This window comes from Schistocerca piceifrons, chromosome 8 (genome assembly GCF_021461385.2).
Source record: "Schistocerca piceifrons isolate TAMUIC-IGC-003096 chromosome 8, iqSchPice1.1, whole genome shotgun sequence".
Classification (NCBI taxonomy): Eukaryota; Metazoa; Arthropoda; class Insecta; order Orthoptera; family Acrididae; genus Schistocerca; species Schistocerca piceifrons.
Window position 1 is genome coordinate 218,788,575 of NC_060145.1, and position 23,796 is coordinate 218,812,370.

General features: G+C 36.7%; 1 protein-coding gene across 2 annotated transcripts in view; it reads right to left on the bottom strand.

Moving 5' to 3' along the window:
- LOC124711889 (NADPH oxidase 4-like) overlaps positions 1-23,796 on the bottom strand; it is a 196,820-nt gene that overhangs the window by 54,551 nt on the left and 118,473 nt on the right. For both annotated transcript variants that reach the window (XM_047242132.1, XM_047242133.1), the window contains exons 6-8: positions 15,310-15,463; positions 9,217-9,358; positions 5,021-5,185 (exon numbers count right to left, since the gene is read on the bottom strand). In XM_047242132.1, coding sequence (XP_047098088.1) covers positions 5,021-5,185; positions 9,217-9,358; positions 15,310-15,463 — 461 coding nt within the window. The remainder of the gene's footprint in view (positions 1-5,020; positions 5,186-9,216; positions 9,359-15,309; positions 15,464-23,796) is intronic.

The window sequence follows — 23,796 nt, forward strand, 5'->3', positions numbered from 1 at the left end:
GGTGAAATCTGCTTAGGAATCCGGAATGCTACCACTGATGGAAAAACCCTTCTAAAAATGTGGCATCACAAATTCACTCCACAGAAGCAACGAAGATGCTCTGTGGGAAGATGGTGACAACAATAATGATTCTTCTACTAGTGGTTATGATGAAAGTGATGATGAATAGAATCATTATGTTGGAATAATGTTTTTGTAAATAACCCAATATTTCTTTTTCTTTCCTTCCTCAAGATTAGGGTGCATAGATTACTTGAAGGTGCAGTTTATTCATTTAGACACAGTACTATCTTCATATGAATCATAAAAGTTTCAGCTCATCTTCACTTATACACCATAGACACAAGGTATACAGCAACGTGTGTAACTTTCAATGGATGAAGGCTACAATCTTATGTGGTATTCTCATCTGAAGATGAGTTACATAAATGTTATTGTTGTCTTTAATGGCCTTCTGTAACTTACGAAACGAAAGTGTTGGTACGTTGATAGAGACAAAAAACACACAAACACACACACAAATTTCAAGCTTTCGCAACCCAGGGTTGCTTCATCAGGAAAGAGGGAAGGAGAGGGAAAGACGAAAGGATGTGGGTTCTAAGGGAGGGGGTAAGGAGTCATTCCAATCCCGGGAGCGGAAAGACTTACCTTGGGGGGAAAAGGGACAGGTATACACTCGCGCGCACACACACAAACAAACAACACACACACACACACACACACACACACACACACACACACACACACACACACACACACACACACACCCATCCGCATATATATATATATATATATATATATATATATATATATATATATATATATATATATATATATATATATATATGATTATAATAGAGGGAAACATTCCACGTAGGAAAAATATATCTAAAAACAAAGATGATGTGACTTACCAAATGAAAGTGCTGGCAGGTCGACAGACACAAAAACAAACACAAACATACACACAAAATTCAAGCTTTCGCAACAAACTGTTGCCTCATCAGGAAAGAGGGAAGGAGAGGGAAAGACGAAAGGATGTGGGTTTTAAGGGAGAGGGTAAGGAGTCATTCCAATCCCGGGAGCGGAAAGACTTACCTTAGGGGGAAAAAAGGACGGGTATACACTCGCACACACACACATATCCATCCACACATATGTCTGCTTGTGTCTGTATATGTGTGGATGGATATGTGTGTGTGTGCAAGTGTATACCCGTCCTTTTTTCCCCCTAAGGTAAGTCTTTCCGCTCCCGGGATTTGAATGACTCCTTACCCTCTCCCTTAAAACCCACATCCTTTCGTCTTTCCCTCTCCTTCCCTCTTTCCTGATGAGGCAACAGTTTGTTGCGAAAGCTTGAATTTTGTGTGTATGTTTGTGTTTGTTTGTGTGTCTGTCGACCTGCCAGCACTTTCATTTGTAAGTAACATCATCTTTGTTTTTTATATATATATATATATATATATATATGATTATAATAGAGGGAAACATTCCACGTAGGAAAAATATATCTTCATATTCGGGAGGATGGAGTTTGACCATTCTGATTTGGGTCTTTCCGCAGTTTTCCTACATCACTAAAGCAAATTCTGGGACGGTTCCTTAATTGAGGCCACAACCAACCACCTGTCCCCATAGGCTACCTGTCCTACACTCTTATGGCATGTTATGTATGGTATCTATCTAAAAACAAAGATGATGTGACTTACCAAACGAAAGTGCTGGCAGGTCGATAGACACACAAACAAACACAAACATACACACAAAATTCAAGCTTTCGCAACAAACTGTTGCCTCATCAGGAAAGAGGGAGGGAGAGGGAAAGACGAAACCCACATCCTGTCGTCTTTCCCTCTCCCTCCCTCTTTCCTGATGAGGCAACAGTTTGTTGCGAAAGCTTGAATTTTGTGTATGTTTGTGTTTGTTTGTGTGTCTATCGACCTGCCAGCGCTTTTGTTTGGTAAGTCACATCATCTTTGTTTTTAGATATATTTTTCCCACGTGGAATGTTCCCTCTATTATATGTATGGTATCTGTTATTTTTGACCCGCTGATTGGCACTGTATTAACTTGACAAATCCTATATTATTGTGAGATGATCTTTGGATGAATAAAGATAAATAAAATGACAAAGTCATTGTTGCCCATACTTCTAGCTTGACCATTTGGTGCTGTCCATCTCCTCCTCCTCCTCTGCCCATCATCTACTCCTCCCTCTCTCTCTATCCATCTACTTTTCCCCCTCATTCTATCCATCTACTCCCCCCCTCTCGTCTCAGTCCATTCACTCCTCCTTCACCTCTCTGTCCATTTACTCCTCCTCCACCTCTCTCTGGCCATCTCTTCCTCTCCCCTCACTGTCTGTCCATTGCCTCCTTCTCTTCTCTCTCTGTGCATCTCCTACTTCCCTGTTTCCTCGCCCCCTCTCATATCTCACTATCCTCCTCCTTCTCCCCCATCTCTCTCTGCTCACATGCCCATCCACTCACATAGCCCCTGGAACACAGTCCAATACTACCCGCATAACACATTTGTCGTGCCGGGCATCCTAGATGTTAGGGGTTAAAAACCCCCCTCACTCCCACCCCCTTCCCTATGGGTGCTAGGTGGTTCTTGAAACTTCCTGGCAGATTAAAACTGTGTGCTGGACCAAGATTCGAACTTGGGACCCTTGTCTTTCATGGGCAAGTGCTCCACCATCTGAGCTACACAAGCACAACTCACAACCCACACTCACAGCTTTATTTCCGTCAGTACCTCGTCTCCTACCTTCCAAAATTCACAGAAACTCTTCTGTATACCTTGCATAACTAGCACTCCTGGAAGAAAGGATATTGCAGAGACATGGCTTATCCACAGTTTGGGGGATGTTTCCAGAGTGAAATTTTCACTCTTCAGCGGAGTGTGCACTGATAATAAACTTCTTGGCAGATTAAAACTGTGTGCCAGATCGAGACTCGAACTCGGGACCTTTGCCTTTCGCAGGCAAGTGCTCTACCATCTGAGCTATGCAAGCACCACTCATGGCCCATCCTTACAGCTTTAATTCTGTCCATATCTCATCTCCTTGGGTAGATCAGATGGTAGAGCACTTGCCTGCGAAAAGCAAAGATCCTGAGCTTGCGTCTCAGTCTGACACAGTTTTAATCTGCCAGGAAGTTTCATATCCGCTCTCACTCCACTGCAGAGTGAAAATTTCATTCTGGAAGCATCCCCCAGGCTGTGTCTAAACCATGTCTCCACAATACCCTTTCTTCCAGAAGTGCTAGTTCTGCAAGGTGTGCAGGAGAGCTTCTGTGAAGTTTGGAAGGTATGAGATGAGGTACTGATGGAATTAAAGCTGTGAGGACAGGTCATGAGTCGTGCCTGGGTAGCTCAGATGGTAGAGCACTTGCCTGCAAAAGGCAAAGGTCCCAAGTTGGAGTCGCAGTCCAGCACACAGTTTTAACCTGCCAGGAAGTTTCATATCAGTGCACACTCCACTGCAGAGTGAAAATTTAATTCTAGGTGGTTCTTACCCCCATTGTACTTCTTCTCGGGCAATAAGTAGTATGTGTACCAAATTGATTCATTGATTAAGGATGAGATGCCTAAAACACACACACACACACACACACACACACACACACACAGCTACTCTGATCTTCTGGGGTGTGTTTTCAAAATGTTGATTTCTTCAAACATAACTTTAACAATTTCCTGAGCATTTTAAAGTGTTAATACATCAGTTTTGCATCAGCCACAGCAAAAGTTGTATTGTACCACATCTCAAAATCTGTGATTCTGATTTTTTTTGTCAGAGGTACTTGTACATACTGTCACTAGGTATCCTTCCTAAGAGTGATCAGGTGTATTTTCTCTGACAGTTTGGTAAATATCTATACAATTTTGATTGCATGGCAGCAGCACTCAGGGCAGGCCAGGGTGATGCTGTCATTGCTGAAGTACTTGTTATTTTCATGTTTTAGAGTCCCTGTTAATACCTATCAATAAAATGAATAGCACACTACACTAATTTGACACTACCACAATAGTATGGATATATGATGCTGCTTTGGACTGGATTATTCCAGTGTAACAGCAAAATGAGGACCTTGGGAAAACCCTACTGAAAATTGACTGAAATTGCCATACTGTAACTTTTTTATATTGTCTCAGTATGTTACAATATAAAGTAAACAACTATGATAAGTATGTATCTGGTATAATCCTGTGTTTGAGCTATTACGGATGAGCAAAGGATTTAAATCACTGGGTGAAGAGAGGGGAGAGGAGAGGAGAGGGAGAGAGGGGAGGGGAGAGGAGAGGGAGAGGGGAAGAGAGAGGGAGAAGGAGAGGGAGAGAGAGAGAGAGAGAGAGAGAGAGAGAGAGAGAGAGAGAGAACCGTACTGGTTGTATATAAACAGCACCCCTTCAAACCCACCAACTAATTCTTCAACCTAAAAGAATTGATGTAACAGATGAAAGAGTGTAGATAATAGTTTCTGCCTCAATTCTATGACACTACAGAGGTTTGAGATTTAGCTCAAGTGATACCACACCTTGTCAATCAACACAGATGCAAACTGAATGATCAAATGAGTCAGCATCCCCCTGATTTAGAAACTACCATCATGGAAATAAGATGCTGAAAAACTGAACTGGCAGACACTTGAAGACAGATAAAAACTACTCTGTGAAAGCCTACTTACAACGTTTCAAGAACTAGCTTTATGTGAGGAATCTCCCTACATACTATTCCCTTAGAATCATGCAGACAAGATTAGAGTAGTTAGAACACACACAGAGACATTCAAGCAATAATTATCAACACCTAGGAATGGAATACGAGGATGCACTAGTAACTGGAACAATGGGAAGTACCCTTTGCCATGTACTTGACAGTGGTTTACAAAGTACAGATTCAGATGCGGATAAGCACTGGTTTACCACAATTAGTATGCTGTGTGAATGTTTTTCCATTTGCTTCCTTTTCATTGTTATGTCTACCTGCAGTTTCTGTTGTATTACCACAGCTTACCTGACCAGGCTGGCATGTGAAGGAACATTGCAGCTGAAGTCTGATGGCTGCACCTGGTAGTCTTGTAACTTGTAATACAGTTACAGATCTAACATTTCGTCGCATTACTCTGTACGTGGCATCTACGCTGTATATACTCAGTGGTAGTACAATCCATAGCCAACCCTGAAATAAAATCTATTCTCAGTACACATTTTAGAAATGCATGTAACCGGTTTCTATCTCATTGTACAGCATATAGTCAGTCCCATGAAAACACAAGTTCAGACATGCTCAGAGATCTTAGCAATATTGTAGGGCTCTAATATCTTCAACCAACATGGTTGATGGTGTGAGCTAACACATATACATGTAAGTGAGCATGACATTCTAAGCAGGAGGTATTTTCAAGTAAAAGATAAGGTGTTACACGAAAGTGTAAATGAACACAATGACTGGTATCAAGTACAAGTTATAAGAGAAGAATTAATAAAAACTAGTACTGAAAGCAAAAGGAAAGTACACATGGAGCACAACTGCCTTTCTTGGCAGAGTGCACCCCTATTTATAAACACATGGGATGTTCCAGCAGATTCCAGTATTTCATAAATAAGGAAGTCCCACACCTTTGGTAAATGAATGATAATTAATTCCAGGAAGCAGAATACAAAAGATGGCCCACATGTTGCCAACCAGTGTCTATAACCACATGCATGTTGGATGATGGACAACATGCAGCAAATTTGTTGCCTAGAACATATGCAATTAATGTTTCTAAATTTTCTAAATTAAAATTTAGTATAATGTATTACCTGTTGGCTTTTGTCTCAAGGTCTTCTGTCAATGTTTGTATAAATGATTTATCTGACATTTCATTAGAGTGAATGGTTGGCATTGTTGAAGAATCATCCTCCATTGCTGGTGATGGGCTGGAGTCTAACCCACAGCCAGAGATTCGAGGGCTTTTTCCTGGTCATATCATTGTGGTTCTCACAATTTTATCTGCAATTGGTGCAGCTCTGGCATGCAGGATCTGTCTACCTTGATGCTTTTTTCTCTCTTGTTAAAACTTTTCTTATGTTTTATGGCTTCCCTGATCAAACAGGTATTTTAGCTTCTGTTCACATTGAGAACATGTATATTGGTGAATTTTATTACATGGATGGTTCCACAGAGCACATGCTCTGCCATGACCGATTTCTCCACCCATCCCTGCCTGCAATACTGTTTATGTTCAATTATGCTGATACTGATGGACTGTTTGGTCATTACAACATTGGCTTTTTAATACTTTTTTCCTTTTCCAGTCAAGTTGGCAAAATATCAGAAAAACCATAAAACAAACTTTGGGCAATGATCCTGAGCAAAAGCCACAAAACCCTCAACAATAAAGCTGAGTATGTCTGATGTTTGTAATTTTGGAACTCATGAGTTATTGGCATTAGCACCCATGGTTTTACTGAATTATTGTTTGGACATGTGGAATTTAAAATAATAAATGATGGATATTCCTGTTTCTGCAAACCATTCAAATGTATGAACTCTTCAATTTTAGTTACATTTGGGTTATAAATTTAGATTAGATTAGATTAGATTAGATTAGATTAATACTAGTTCCATGGATCATGAATACGATATTTCATAATGATGTGTAACGAGTCGAATTTTCTAATACATGACATAATTAGGTTAATTTAACAACATACTTAAGTTAATGTAACAACTTTATTTTTTTTGTGTTTTTTGTTTTTCTTTATTTTTTATTTTTATTTTTTTTATTTTTTAAATATTTTTTTTTCTTTTTTTTCTTAATTTATATATAAAAATTCCTCTATGGAGTAGAAGGAGTTGTCATTCAGAAATTCTTTTAATTTCTTCTTAAATACTTGTTGGTTATCTGTCAGACTTTTGATACTACTTGGTAAGTGACCAAAGACTTTAGTGCCAGTATAATTCACCCCTTTCTGTGCCAAAGTTAGATTTAATCTTGAATAGTGAAGATCATCCTTTCTCCTAGTATTGTAGTTATGCACACTGCTATTACTTTTGAATTGGGTTTGGTTGTTAATAACAAATTTCATAAGAGAGTATATATACTGAGAAGCTACTGTGAATATCCCTAGATCCTTAAATAAATGTCTGCAGGATGATCTTGGGTGGACTCCAGCTATTATTCTGATTACACGCTTTTGTGCAATAAATACTTTATTCCTCAGTGATGAATTCCCCCAAAATATGATGCCATATGAAAGCAATGAGTGAAAATAGGCGTAGTAAGCTAATTTACTAAGATGTTTATCACCAAAATTTGCAATGACCCTTATTGCATAAGCAGCTGAACTCAAACGTTTCAGCAGATCATCAATGTGTTTCTTCCAATTTAATCTCTCATCAATGGACACACCTAAAAATTTGGAATATTCTACCTTAGCTATATGCTTCTGATTAAGGTCTATATTTATTAATGGCATCATACCATTCCCTGTACAGAACTGTATGTACTGTGTCTTATCAAAATTCAGTGAGAGTCCATTTACAAGGAACCACTTAGTAATTTTCTGAAAGACAGTATTGACAATTTCATCAGTTAATTCTTGTTTGTAAGGTGTGATTACTATACTTGTATCATCAGCAAAGAGAACTAACTTTGCCTCTTCATGAATATAGAATGGCAAGTCATTAATATATAATAAGAACAACAAAGGACCCAAGACTGACCCTTGTAGAACCCCATTCTTGATAGTGCCCCAGTTTGAGGAATGTGCTGATCTTTGCATGTTACGAGAACTACTTATTTCAACTTTCTGCACTCTTCCAGTTACGTACGAATTAAACCATTTGTGCACTGTCCCACTCATGCCACAATACTTGAGCTTGTCTAGCAGAATTTCATGATTTACACAATCAAAAGCCTTTGAGAGATCACAAAAAATCCCAATGGGTGGTGTTTGGTTATTCAGATAATTCAAAATTTGACTGGTGAAAGCATATATGGCATTTTCTGTTGAAAAACCTTTCTGGAAACCAAACTGACATTTTGTTAGTACTTCATTTTTACAGATATGTGAAGCTACTCTTGAATACATTACTTTCTCAAAAATTTTGGATAAAGCTGTTAGAAGGGAGATTGGACGGTAATTGTTGACATCAGATCTATCCCCCTTTTTATGCAAAGGTATAACAATAGCATATTTCAGTCTATCAGGGAAAATGCCCTGTTCCAGAGAGCTATTACACAGGTGGCTGAGAATCTTACTTATCTGTTGAGAACAAGCTTTTAGTATTTTGCTGGAAATGCCATCAATTCCATTTGAGTTTTTGCTTTTAAGCAAGTTTATTATTTTCCTAATTTCAAAGGGAGAAGTGGGTGAGATTTCAATTGTATCAAATTGCATAGGTATGGCCTCTTCCATTAACAGCCTAGCATCTTCTAATGAACACCTGGATCCTACTATATCCACAACATTTAGAAAATGATTATTAAAAATATTTTCAACTTCTGACTTTTTGTTCGTAAAGTTTTCATTCAATTTGATGGTAATACTGTCTTCCTCTGCTCTTGGTTGACCTGTTTCTCTTTTAATAATATTCCAAATTGTTTTAATTTTATTATCAGAGTTGCTGATTTCAGACATGATACACATACTCCTGGATTTTTTGATAACTTTTCTTAATATAACACAGTAGTTTTTATAATTTTTGATAGTTTCTGGGTCACTACTCTTTCTTGCTGTCAGATACATTTCCCTTTTCCGGTTACAAGATATTTTTATACCCTTAGTAAGCCATGGTTTGTTACAAGGTTTCTTACGAGTATATTTAAATATTTTCTTGGGGAAGCAGTTTTCAAATGCATTTACAAAATGTAATGAAATAAATTATATTTTAAATTTGCATCAGGTTCACGGTACACCTCATCCCAGTCTAACTGCTGTAGGCTTTCCCTGAAATTTGTAATTGTTAAATCGTTGACTGAACGTACTACTTTGGAGGACTGTTTAGTATTTGTGGGCTTCACTTCCATCTGAATGTTTTCAGTCCTGTACTGCATGTTCCTATTTATCTTGTGCCAACTGATAAAGATCAATTGAAGCGTGTAAAGATTTAAAGACAATTTTCATCAGTACTGCTTCGGTTCTCTTCATGTAAGGTAAGATTACTATTATTAAAAAAATTTTGAAATGAAATTTAGATGAGCATTGTTTTTATTCATTTACCTGAGACTCCATTGGAACAAAAATTGCTTCACTTTTGCATAAGATATGTTTTGAACTTTGCACTTCTGTGATGTTGCCAGTGACATTTATGAGGCAACCAGGAATATGTTCCTCTGGATTTTTTAATTCCTTCAGTACACCACTAAAACAAACAGTTAAGGAAAGGTAAATGCACATGGAATAAAAATGTGAAGAAACAATATCAGACTTGTATTTACCATACAAAACAGAGCACAGAAATTTTTGTGACTATATCATACTGCAAAAGATTTATCTGCTGTAGTCTCATCTTCTGCAATTTCACAAAAGTAACACATGTATGTAATTTTGTGTGTACTATAATAAACTGATGCGAGATCAAGTAGATAGTTGCTAGTGACTACTGAGGTGGAACAGGTGTAATAAGAACAATGGGGCATAATCATTTGCAGGTGATAGCTTATGTATTATGTTGAAGCAGTGGTTAGTTAAAAAAGAAATTAGTAATTGTAATGGACATGATGTAGATGAAGCAGGATATGAAAGAGAGAACATTGATTACAAAACATAGATCAGGCAGTATATGACAGAAAGAATACTCATTACATAACAATGGACCAAGGTATTGAAACACAATTATAAATGTGAAGGAAGAAAGTTGGTGGATGGATATGCAAATGCAAAAGTGGAACTCACAAAAAAATTAATCAGAGGGAACAATTCATATTATTCTACATTTCAAACTGAAGTGTGAACAGAATACAAGACATTATAATTTACAGTATTGTGAAAATTACAGACTGTTACTCACTATAAAGATGACACACTGAATTGCAGACAGGCAGAGCAAAAAGACTGTTTCACAGTGAGCTTTTGACCAAAGCTGTCTTCAGAAAGTAAGTCCACAGGAAAAACGCACACATTTGCACCAGCCAGCACACCCCAAGCACACATGACTGCTATCTCCAGCTGCTCCAGTCAGAGATAGCAGTCATGTGTACATGAGCTGTGCTTGCTTGCATGAATGCGTGTATTTTTCCTGTGTACTTCCTTTCTGAAAAAGGCTTTGGATGGAATAGTCACCACAATGTGAGACACACACCATGCTATGACAAACAGGATGTGCAAGTTATATGAAGAGACAACTAAAAATAAAAGCTGTGGAAGAGAAATGGTGGAGCACAGAGTATGGTTTTGGAAATATAAGTTTGGAACTATGTTCAGACATGTTTCACAGAGAGTAGGAAATACAGAATGACAATCAATCCCAAGAAAGTGAAAATCTTGTTAACAATATGAATGAACAGTGAAAATCTGAGATTGACAGACTGGTTTGGTGAGAAATTGAAACTATGAGGGCAAGCAGACAATTTACTGGGAGCCAGTCAGCCCATGCTAGTGAAACAGGGTCAGTGAACACCTTGAAACAAATTGCACAGCTTACTAGGAACAAAGTCTGCAGCTAGAGTTCTGAGACATTACCATAAGTTCAAAGATTGTGCCATTTGGCCTATTCCAGTTCAGCGGGACATACTAAAAGGACAAAATTATGCAAACATGACTGAGCTATTTGTTTTAACATATGCTTTTGGTCTGCATTTGACAAATGAAGCATCAATGTTACATGAAGATTTCTCATATTTATTTCTTAAAATAAAATGTATCATCTTTATGTTTTTATATGTGCATGTCATCAGCTGTTTCATAGACTTTTAATTACTGATTCTGGAATAATATAGTGTGTGGTTCCTTGGTATTTTGATCTGTGGATTCAATTTTGGGACAACCTTCATATGGATAATCAAGAGGAGTACAGCATGTTTGAAATAGCTCACTCATTTCTTAACTGTTGATAATGGTAGAACAAACTCCTTATATTACTTCATCAAATTTGCCCAAATTTTTGTTGATGACATGCTCTCCAAAAAAAGGAAACAAAGGTAGTATGGTATTTCAGTTTAGGCACTCAAAAGAAACACACACAACATGGCTACTCAGAAAAGTTAGACAAATAAACTTATTCTACACATAAAGATGTTCTCACAACATCTCTGTGGCACATTAAGAAATTCTTGACCAAGTACTTTACGAAAGAAAAGAAATTTCAGTTTGAAAGTTGTACTAATTTGCAAGATAAACAGTGTTGAAGTAACAGCTGGAGCTTAAATCAAACATGATATGTTCCTGTCTCTGCTGCCACTTAATACGGAAGAGCTGCAAAGCCGGATAATTAATATGGTCACTGATACTGCACATAACATTGTCGCCAACAGTAATACACGATCTGTCTCTTTGCTAAGCATCACAATACCTTATAACTTTGTTGCACGTACAGATATTTGCAATTATGTCATTTTCAGTTTACACTAATCATTGTATAACTGAAATGGAAATAACAGTTGACTTCCAGAATAAAATATGTAAACAGAAATTTCATAAGATGTGCGAACGAAATGATCATCATGTAAACAAATGTAACTTTTATAGTATTCTGCATGCAATGGAGCACCCTAATATGTGTAAAACAATAAAGATTTCAGACTATAGTTAGTGCTATTGTAGGTGATTAGAATGGTAATTTGTTTTTGATGAAATCTCACATATTTGTATGTTAATTGTTAAAGAAACAAATTACAAAATTTATTTTAGAAACATGTTTTGCTTTACAAAACAATTTACATAGAATTATTCATTCCTGCTAAGTATTTTGCCACATTTACAATAATTTTTGATTCTTTTCAAAACATTACATATAGTTAAACATTATGATATAAAAGTTATTTACAATCATTTTTACTATGGAATTCACTTATAGTGTAAAAACAGTGTTCCTGCAAATACAATTTAAGGTTTTCCCTAAAACAGTACGTGTTATCTGTTTCTTTTATTTTCTGTGGCAGTTTATTATCCAGTTTTACACTTTCATGCAAGAAACTATTTTGAGTCTTACATTTATTTTTCTTGTCTAGGTGAAGACAGTGACTTGTTTTTGTACTATAGTTACAAAAACTGCTATTTGTACTATAATTTTCTTTATTTTTCTTGATATACACTATGGTTTGGAATGTAAATTCACAAGGAACAGTCAGAATTTCTAACATTTTAAAAAGTTCTCTGTAGTGGGCCCACTTACTGCTTTTTGACATAAACCTTACTGCTCTCTTTTGCATGTTAGATATTGTTTTAAATTCTGAGCACTGTTTCCCCAGAAAATTATACCATAAATGATTACTGAATGAACATAACTGAAGCATACAGTACTCAGACATTCATCACTGCATGCAGATGCAAAAACTCTTAAGTGCATAACATGTTGTGGATATCTTTATTTGAGAGTTTCATAGCATGTTCATTCCACTTAATTTGGCTGTCAAAGTGCAACCCTAAGAATTTTGTTGTAGGTACACCATCTATGGAGATGTCTAGTTTTAAATTTAAGGGACTCTGTTTGCTGTTCATACTAAAGCATATCATATTTGTTTTCTTTACAGTGAAGGTTATTTTGTTTTCCTGTTACCATTTGTAGACATCCCTCAGTACTTCAGTAGAATTTTCTAGCATTTTTGCTGGTGTCTTAGTGGTGATTAATATCTTGCTGTCATCAGCAAACAACATCTTCTCTCCATGGCTGATGTGTTGCAGGAAACCATTTATATATACCGGAAACAATACTGGGCCCAGTACGTTCCCTTGAGAGACCGCAATATTGATATATTGTGGACCCAATATATGTTTCTCAATGTACTTTGATCCTCTGGAGATGTGTGATCTCTACTGACTGTACTCTGTTGAAATGAATGAAACCATTTGTTAACCACTCCCCTAACTCCTAGTGCCTCTAACTTATACAACAGTTTCTGGTGGTCAACTGTATCAAATGCCTCAGACAGGTCTAGGAAAAGGTCCGTTACATAGCTGTTCATGTATAGAGCTTCTAAAACTGTTTTTGTGAGTTGTGCTATTGCCGATTCTGTGCCTCTGCCAGGCCTGAAACCATACTGGTCATTGCAGAGGAGGTTGAATTTGCTTAGATAGTTCAGAAGCCTGTTTTTCATTATTGTCTCTATCACTTTGGAAAAGGATGACAGCAGGGATATTAGTCTGTTGTTCTCAATGTTTTCTACAGTTGTTGCGGAGCTGCGAGAAGGAAGTGGTTGGAAGTGGAAACTGTTAATGAAAGAACAATGTACATAGCTTGGATATAAAAATTTGAAAATATAAAATCTCTGCCTAGATATCAAGTATAGAATTAACAAATGAAAAATCCAGATTTTTTGCTATATAACAGAATGAAGAATTATCACAGTTAAACAGTCTGTGGCTGCATAAACCCTTCAACTTAAGTATTTAAGAACGCTTCAAAACACTTAAGGTAGTTCAAAAATTTCATTTAATCACTTGAGAGTAATGCAATTTGAGACTAAATACTTTTTGTGTCAATTTTTGTAAACATATGTGATGTAAGAGTGTTACAACTTATTGGAACATGTATGGCAATAGTTTGAGTATCATACTTGTGATGAAGCAAGTTGGGATCTCTTTACTTGCTCTCTTGTTTTGACACCTGCCTCCTTAAATTCATTTTATTTTCATTTTTTCCTAATTACCATTAAGATGCATGAGTATAATCTGCATTTCGATAAAAGAGAAAGGTTGGCCCTAATTCTTAAGGAATATAGCACCAGGTCTAATTTTGTGATTAGTTTTGTGTATGTAATTAATTCCCTAATTTATCTTGACAATTTATAGTTAATATCGTTCGGTACAGATCATTATAGGCTAATTTAAACCATGTGTGTAGCGCCATATGCTAAATAAATAAATTCTAGGCTAAAATCAGTAACTGTTCTATGACTTAGATTCTACTGTTGACTTATAAACAAATATAAATTCTGTAATAATTATAAACATTTGGAAGAAGAGCTACTAGGATTCTTAAAATATTTACTTGGCTCTATTCGAAAACATATTAGCAAAGTGAACCCTTAATTAATTCCAAAATACTTACCAGGTTTGTCAAAAGTATTGTTTGTATAACTATATCTGTTAATTTCATTATTTAAACAAATAATTTGGTCTAACCTTTGTGATAGAAGGAACTGTTAAAAAGAAGGAATTTTTCCATTTTTTAGTTAACTGAATGAGTTATGTTTTAATTGTAATTTCTGTAACTTAAACATCGAAAAATGTATAGTTTCAGTGCCTGTTATTGTGAGGATATATAAAGGACTGATTTCTGGTCCCGAGACAGTCAGTCCATGGCTGATTTTCAGATGTGAAACATGTATTGGTTACGTTAACATCAATGCATCAACTTAACAGTGGAATAAGAGTAACACAAGTAAGCTGTGTGTTAGAACAGTTAGTGACAATGTCTGTTTAACATATTTGAAAAATAGTGTCACACGCACCGTAATATTCTGCAAGAACTGTGAACTGCGTGGTTAGGTTTTTACTGCTCACAGATGTTCAACAGCAAACTATTGTAGTAGTATGATAATGTTGCCCGCAAGCTATTAATGAGGCTTATCAACATTTATTGGAGAGGTTGTAAACAGTGAAAGTAAAGAAATGTAAAACACAATTGTGCAACATCATTTACAGTAGTCAGTGTTGAACGTCTACCCCCCCCCCCCCCCCCTCCCATTTTCCAGCCAGTATAACAATGCAGTATGTCGACACCGAGGACTATCAACAAAGAAATAAACCAGGGTGAATGTCACATACTAACTGACATTTGCCATGTCACAAACAGTGCTCATATTGAGCAACAGAGTTAAAAAACTTGGTGGGCTGCTCTATCCACTGAAATATGTGCATTTTCTGTATATCTTGTAGTTTTTACACAGTCGTCTTCTGGAACCCCGAAGGTCCTTATGAATAATTCTACATATATGAACTACTGTGAACAATCTTACAGTTTTTCAGTACTACTGCAAAGAATTTCAATCATCATCCTCTCTGCTCAGCTCAGTGCACATTCATTTGGTCAGGTGCACAATTAATAAAATGTTTTTAATTTAGATGACTCCTTTGAAGAGACTCTTACTCTTTTGTTATTGTGCTCTCAGTAGAAGGCAAAAAACCTGAATTTAGAGTTTGATACATACCTACCTGAGAGGGTGACACAACAGCAGGAGCAAAAAAGGCAGGAAAAGATGATGTGTGAACCAGAAGGCATTGTAGTGTCTCTTGCGAACATATCCCACTGACATCACCGCAAGGATGCAAAGCAGGACAACCATAGCCACTCCAGTTATTCCTGCCACTAATTATGACAATCAATAAGATGTATTAAAAAGGATACTTCTATATACATTATCAACAAACTGCAAACAAATATGCATCAATTCTAAAATTTTGTGTAACACTGTAAGTAAGAACTACAAAATACTGCAGACAAGCAATAGTTATTTTATATTATTATGCCACCTATACATATAATGTCATGAGGCAAGCTATATACAAAATATCAGTGACATAAATCAGAATTGGTCATTATAGGGAATATGAAAAGTCTACTACAATTATAATTAAGATTAATGACAAATAGGAGAATTAGGAAATTCTTTCATGTGAACTTATTACTTCCTCCTTTTCTCACACTAAAGAGAAAGTAAGTGGAAAGAAATAATCAGCTGTGAACAATTTGATATATAAATGAGATGTGCTTAATTCTTTTTCCATCTTAACACAACTTTTACCACTCATCTTTTTCTCCCCAGCCTGATGATCATGAAATCTTTGATGTTTACAGTTAAACATTATATCTTAACATAATTAACCTCGCACTCTGTGACTGTTAAAACTGTATGTTGAAGTGGGACTCAGACCCGGAACCTTCCCTTGTATTAATTTGTTAGAATGTTTCGAAGCAGTTCAAACTCCACTGCAAGCTGAAATAATCATTCAGAAAACAACCTCTAGCCTGTGGCTAAGCTTAATCTCAGGAATATCTTTTCTTCCAAGTGTGCAAGTCCAGCTTGGTATTCAGGAGAGCTTCTGTGAAATTTGGTAAGTATGAGACGATTACTGGCAGAACTGAAATTGCGAGACTTAGGCCTTGGATGTGTCTTAGATAGGTCAGTTGGTAAGATGATGGATAACAAAAGTCAAATACCAGATTCGACTGTGCATCTGGTACACAGTTTTAATCTGTAAGGAAGTGGACATTCTACATTAAAATTTCTCATATTACAGGTGTGCTTCCATAGCATTTTAAGATTTTGCATAGGACTTTTATTATGTGCCTTTCTGTAGTTTGCAATTCTCAGTTTTGTATCGAACATAAACATGTTATAGATCATTTTATGAATATTATCTTTGACTTAGTTCTCTATGTTATTTGTATTTTAAGCCTATTCAAATCATGATTAAAAATACTTTATCGACTATGTATAACAACAATTTTATCATTTTCACTCATATTATTCATCATAGGAAAATTAATATGAAATAACAATAAGATCTGAATGAAAGGATTGGGGTTTTTTGCTATAAAAATTCATTTTTCTCTATATAATAAGTTCTTCCAGGAGGTTCTTACATTCACCTTCCACGGTAGCTAAACATCAAGTTCCCAAAATGTCCAATTAAGGCAGAGTATCAGATTCACTACCTTTATCCTCATACTGGACGATCTCTGCACACTATGACTGAAAATATATATATCTAAAAACAAAGATGATGAGACTTACCAAACAAACGCACTGGCAGGTCGATAGACACACATACAAACATACACACAAAATTCTAGCTTTCGCAACCAACGGTTGCTTCGTCAGGAAACAGGGAAGGAGAGGGAAAGACGAAAGGATGTGGGTTTTAAGGAGAGGGTAAGGAGTCATTCCAATCCCGGGAGTGGAAAGACTTACCTTATGGGGAAAAAAGGACGGGTATACACTCGCACACACACACATATCCATCCGCACATACACAGACACAACACAGCCAGCGCTTTTGTTTGGTAAGTCTCATCATCTTTGTTTTTAGATATATTTTTCCATGTGGAATGTTTCCCTCTATTATATGGTTGACATTGTTCAAGTATTCATATTTTTTATTGTTTAGGAGTTCCCAGTTAACATCTCAAACTTCTCTGTGAAGGGAAGGTAGAGGATGGTGTCCACTTCGTGACTCGCGAAGCAAATGGGAAATCTATTTTTACAAAATGAATGTGACACTGACATGCAAACCATTTAAATGGAAAAGAGGTGGAGATCTTGCCTTATAACTTGCATAAAAAATTACTGTATTTATTCTATCATATAACTGCACCAGCCCCAATGTGAATACTGTTCTCGGGTAGTTGGTATGCATAAGCAGCTGGAAATCACCCTGACTACTTGAAACATAGCAAAGTGGAATAGTCCCCCTTTAGTCTGCTATCGATACTAATATAAATATTATTTTTTTTCTTATCTATGCTGTACATAGTATTTGAATAAAATGTCAAAAATCTTGTACAGCGTGTATTTTTTATTCTTATCGTCTAAAGCATAACTTAAATTTGGTGATGATCAGAGTACAAAATATAGGCCTACCACATAAAAACATTTTGCATATGGAAATATTTTAACATGTAAGATTTATGTGAACACATGCACTCACAATTTTAACCCCGATAATAAGTGTCTGATTCATGACTTATATTCCTCATATTGAAGTCCTTTTTTACATTTTGTGTAAATAAAACTTTGTATCTCTGCAAATTTCATAGTTGAGAAAACATTGTGACTAACGAACATTATTTTCACCAAAAATTCAATGTTACCATTTTATATATCTGATTTTTCTGTAACTATAATTGTGTACTATTACTGGGAAGAAATCTTATTCAATGAAACATTTCAAATATGAGAAATGTGGAGAAAATCTGTGTGCCTAATAATCTGATTATTCATCAGAATCCCATATTACATCCATTTAAAGAATGACTAAAACAATAGTTACACAAAGTAACTTCATGTCTAAATGAATGTAAATAATGCCTACAATTCCTGTATTTTATCAAATACCTAATTAGTTAATATTCTAAAAATTCATAAAGCATTTAAAAAAGCATTTCCTTAATGAGTATTTTAATAGGTATTTTAGACAGTTCTCACACTCAGCAGTTACCACTCTTCATGAAAATGTTCTCACAGTCAATCACTGACAACTCAGTTCTGAACATTTAACTGTAAGCCAACACTAAGCGACAGTTATATTCTAATAGGTGCCATGAGTTATTCATCTGCAGCAAGTCTTGTCAGGTCAACCTCAATCAGTTATGTATTCAAAGTTGGAACACTGCTGGACTACTCCTATTGCAGCATGCACAGAAACATTTAATTAGTTTTTCTTCCCACACTAAATGACAAGTTGCACAAGTTGGTTTTGTAAGAAGCTCACTATTTGCGGCATCACACTCAGAATTTATTGTGGCCCTCTGGTTTGGAGCCAGTGAAAAGTCAAAATCTCTAGAGTGTCAGAGGATTTCTTGACCTCTTAAATCTGGTGGAGATTTGTTGGACCCCCCTCAATAGGGCTATGGCACACTGGAAAAAGGAGCTGCTATCAGGTTAGCAGAGTACCATGCCACACACTTGGTGGTTTTTTTAGGTTAGAGGAGTCCAGCTTTGGAGTCAATGATATATTGTCTGCTGAAATCAAAAGATAATTCAGCCACTTAGTTTTAGACAACTCTCTTCCTCGGAAACAGAAAAGAGAAAACGTTAATGTGACATTAGTAAACTACAGGAACACCTATGATAAGATCCCAGAATCAGTATTGATTGTTAAAGGTAATATTGCCTGCATAGTATTAGGAACAGAAAGTTTGCTGAAATGTGAAGTGAACAGCAGGAAAATTCTAAATTTAGATTGGGATGTATATCACATATATAGGTTAGATGCCAATGCTGGCAGCATATTTGTTGCTGTCTTATACCTAATAGCAACAAACAACCACACTTTCAGAATCGGGTAACAGAGGAGGTCATCAGCTTTCATAAGGCTCTGATAACACCAGTAACTAAAAGTGTTACACGGAATCCATCCAGAATTTGGTCTTCCACGATTTCCCTAAATCGCTCCAGGCAAATGCCAGAATGCCTTTGAAAAGGACATCGCCAGTTTCCTTCCACATCCTTTCATAATCTGAGCTTATGCTCCATCTGTAATGACTGTGCTATCGATGGGAAATTAAATTGTAATTTTCCTTCCTTCCTTCAGACTATTCAACATCAAATATTCAGAGCTGGGACGAAGATGTGGAGCACAAATAGACAAAATTCAAAATCATTATTCAATGCCTTAGGCCAGTATTCTCCAAGCAAGCTTCTGAAGGATGGGAAGATTCATTATGGTTCAATACATAGCTGCTAAAGTTCACAGATATAAGTGAAATCAAATACTAGTTGACAAACAAAAGATGAATGAATCCTAAATGAGTATAATGAGAGCAACAGAAGAAGTGTTCAATAAATTTGAAGGTAAAATTTTGCCAAATGCAGTAAACAAATCAAAAACATATAATCAGTCATAATGACACTGAACTGGAGGATGACAGAGAGAAGGCAAAACAATGAATTGTTTCACTGTGGATAACACAATACAGTTCCTCCTTTTAATTGGTCCATAAATGCCAAGGCAGCATGGCATGTGGACCAGATGAGATTCCTGTGAGTGTCTACAGAGATTATGAGAAAAGACTTGAAAACATTTCAACTTTAGTTTACTATAGATTGCTGGAGCAAGAAAGGGTACCTATCAGATGGAAAAAAGTGCAGATAATTTCTGTTTTCAAGAATATCTGAAGAACAGATGCACACAGTTATAGGCCTGCATCACTGACATCAATCTGCTTGTAGAATTACGGAACATGTTCACTATACACGTATTATGACATTATTGAAGAATGAAAATCTCCTCTATAAAAATCAATAGGAATTTCAGAAACAGATATCTTGCAGAACTCAGCTCATTCTCTTCATTCATGAGATCCAGACCACTGTGGACCATGGCACCAGGTTGATACTGTCTTCTTTGGTTTTGGAAAGGCATTTCATACAGTTCCACAGTGTCATTTAGTCTGCAAAATACAAGCTTACCATTTATTGACCAGATGTGTCATTAGAATCAGAACTTCCTTCAGAATAGAATTCAACATATTGCTCTTACTGGAACAAAATGGATGGACATAAAGGTAATTTCAAGACTACTTCAAGGTACTATGACAGAATCATTACTGTTTATAATATATATAAATGATCTAGTGGCTAACATTGGAAGCTCCATGAAGCTGTTTGTGCACAATACAACTGTCTATACAAAATCTCAGATGACTGTAGCAGATTGGAGAATGACCTGTAGAGGATGGATGAATGGAGCATGGAGTGTCATTTGACCTTGAATGTAAATAAATGTAGTGTAAGGTGCATAAACAAGCAAATAAATCCACTGCTGTTTGAGTACACTATTCATGATAAATCACTGGAGAGTAACTACTGTAAAATATTTAGGAGTAATCATCCAGACCAACCTAAATTGGAATGCCCACATAAAAAAATTGTAGGAAAAGTAGATGCTTAGTTGAATTTCAATGGAAAAATCTTAAGGAAATGTAATTTATCCACAAAAGAAATGGCTTACAAAATGCTTGTTCAACTAATTCTTGAGGATTACTCATCAGTTTGGGCCATTCGTGATTTGCATTAACAGAAGAGATAAAGAATATCCAACAAATAATGGCACATTTTCATTACAAGATTTTTTAGTGAATGTGACAGTGTTACAAAGATAATCAACAAACTCCAGTGACGCACACTACAACAGAGGAGTTGTGCATCAGGAATAAGTTTACTACTGAAATTTTGAGAGATTGCAGCCTGGAAACAGTTGGGAAACATATTACTTCCATCCACACATGTGCTACAAAATGATCACAATGAGAAGATCAGACAAAAATAGGAGCTCATATGGATGCTTACCAACAATCATTTTTCCATGCACCATTTGTGAATAGAATGGAAATGGGGTGATTAATAGCGATACCAGAAATGCTCTCCACCACACGTCGTAAGGTGGCTCATAGAGTGTAGATGTAAGCAGTCTTCTATGTAGACTGTCTGCCTACCAATGAACCATAGTCTTTATCCATGACTGAACTTATGACATCATTCCACTCCATATCTTCATAAATTATTACAGGCTAGAATATGTATGAGTTGACTGATGTCAACGGTGACTCTCTGATACTGTACTCACTTGAGTGATCATAAAAAAGATAACACTTTGTGGAATCTAGGTAGGTTACTTAGCTGGTTTTAAGAAAAGTAATAAACAATAAGAACAGCAAGCCCATTGTCAGGTGTGTGACAGAAAATAAATAGAATTCAACTATGAATTTAATTTCTGAAGTGCCACCTTTGTTAGTGAAAAAATTTAACATCTATTTTATAATTAATTGAGGCAGAGAGGACATCGTGCAAACCATTAAGGTCTACATCTGCATCATTACTCCACAAAAAATTGTTGAGTGCATGGCAGAATGTACTTCCCATGTACCATGTATTAGTGTACCTTCCTCTTTCATTTGGTATGGAAATGTGAGGACCTGTCTCTGTGCATGCTGTAAACAGTCTACTCTTTTACCTGTGGTCCTTTCAGGAGCATTATGTAGGGGATTTAATACAGTCCTAGATGCTTCACTCAGTACTGGTTCTCGAAAATTTCTCATTAGGCTTCAAGGAGAGAGTTGGTAACTAGCCTCAGGTGTCTGCTTATTCACATTTTTCCATATTTCTGTAATGGTTCCCCCCATGAGTCAAATAAACTGATCAAACCTAGGACCATGGAAAATCCAGGATGGAATAATCACAATATTATGAAAAGGATATGTTGTTACTCAGCATATAGTGGAGATGCCGAGTCACAGACAGGCACAACAGAGAGACTGCTAAACAAGTGAGCCTTCAGCCAAAAGGCCTTCTTCTAAAGCAGAAAACACACACACACAACCATACATCTCCATTATATTCTGAGTAGCAATCTATCCTTTTGATGATACTATCATTAAACCTAGGACCATTTAAGTTGTTATTATGTGTAAATGTTCAATACCTCCAATTTGTCCTATTTGGCATGAATTTCACACATTAAAGCAGTATTCTAAGATGGATTACTTGCGTGTTTTGTAAGTAATCTCCTCTGTAAGCTGATTACTTCTTCCTACTTTGTAAACTGATTACCTCTTCTGAGTACAGAAGTAATGAACTGATGAATGCATGGTTTATCTACACCTAACCTGTTACCCATGGCTTCAAGCACGTGTGTGTATGGCACATACACTGAGGTGACAAAAAGTAATTGGAACAGTGATATGCACATACAAAGATGGCAGTAGTATTGAGTGCACAATGTATAAAAAGGCAGTGCATTGGTGGAGCTGTCACTTGTAGTCAGGTGAATCATGTGAAAAGGTTTCCAACATGGTTATGGTAGCACGACGGAAAGTAAGAGACTTTGAATGCGGAATGGTAGTTGGAGCTAGCTGCATGGAACATTCCAATTTGGAAATCATTAGATAATTCAATATTCCAAGATCCACAGTTTCAAGAGTGTGCGAAGAATACCAAACTTCAGGCACTACCTCTCAATATGAACAACACAGTGGCCAATGACCTTCACTTAAAGACCAGGAGCAACAGTTTTTGCGTAGTTGTCAGTGCTAACAGACAAGCAACACTGCATGAAATAACTACAGAAATCAATGTAGGATGTACAGTGAATGTATCTGTTAGGATAGTGTGGCAAAATGTGGTATTAATGGGCTGTGGCAGCAGACAACTGATGCGAGTGCCTTTGCTAACAGCATGACGTCGCCTGCAATACTTCTCCTGGGCTCGCGACCATATCAATTGCACCCTAGGCAACTGGAAAACCGTAGCCTAGTCATCTCCTCCTCTATCCCTCTCTCTACATCCTCTCCTCCCCACTCTCTCTGTACATCTCCTTCTTCCCCATTCCTCCATAGATCTTCACCCTCCTCTCTCTGCACATCTCATCCATCCCTATGCTATATCTAACTCCTCCTCCCCCCTCTCTGTCCATCTTCTCCTCTCCCACTCTATCCATGTAGTCCTTCATCCCCTCTCTCTTTCCACCTCCTCCTCCCCATATATCTATCCGTGTCATCTTCCCCCCATCTCTCATCCTTCTCTTCCTCCCCTCTCTGCCCATCTCCTCCTTCCCCACTCTCTGTCTATCTATCAGTGGCGCAGCGTGGTTGAAAAGGTTGGGGAGGCTCTGCAGTGATTATAGGGAGACAAAATGGTGCAATAAACAACAATTTAAACAAATGAAACAAAATGCATCAAATAAAACAATAACAACAACTACTACTACCACTACCACCGCCACTAATAATAATAATAATAATAATAATAATAATAATAATAATAACTTGTTCAAGAAACGATGACAAATTTTTAGAACTCCAGGAGCAAGAGAAGAAGCACTTATATATTTTCTTGTACACAGGTGCAATGCGCCTGTCTTTTCTTTCCACGAATAAGTCTATAACTCGGTCTACAAAGATCTAATCACTGGATAGCTCTC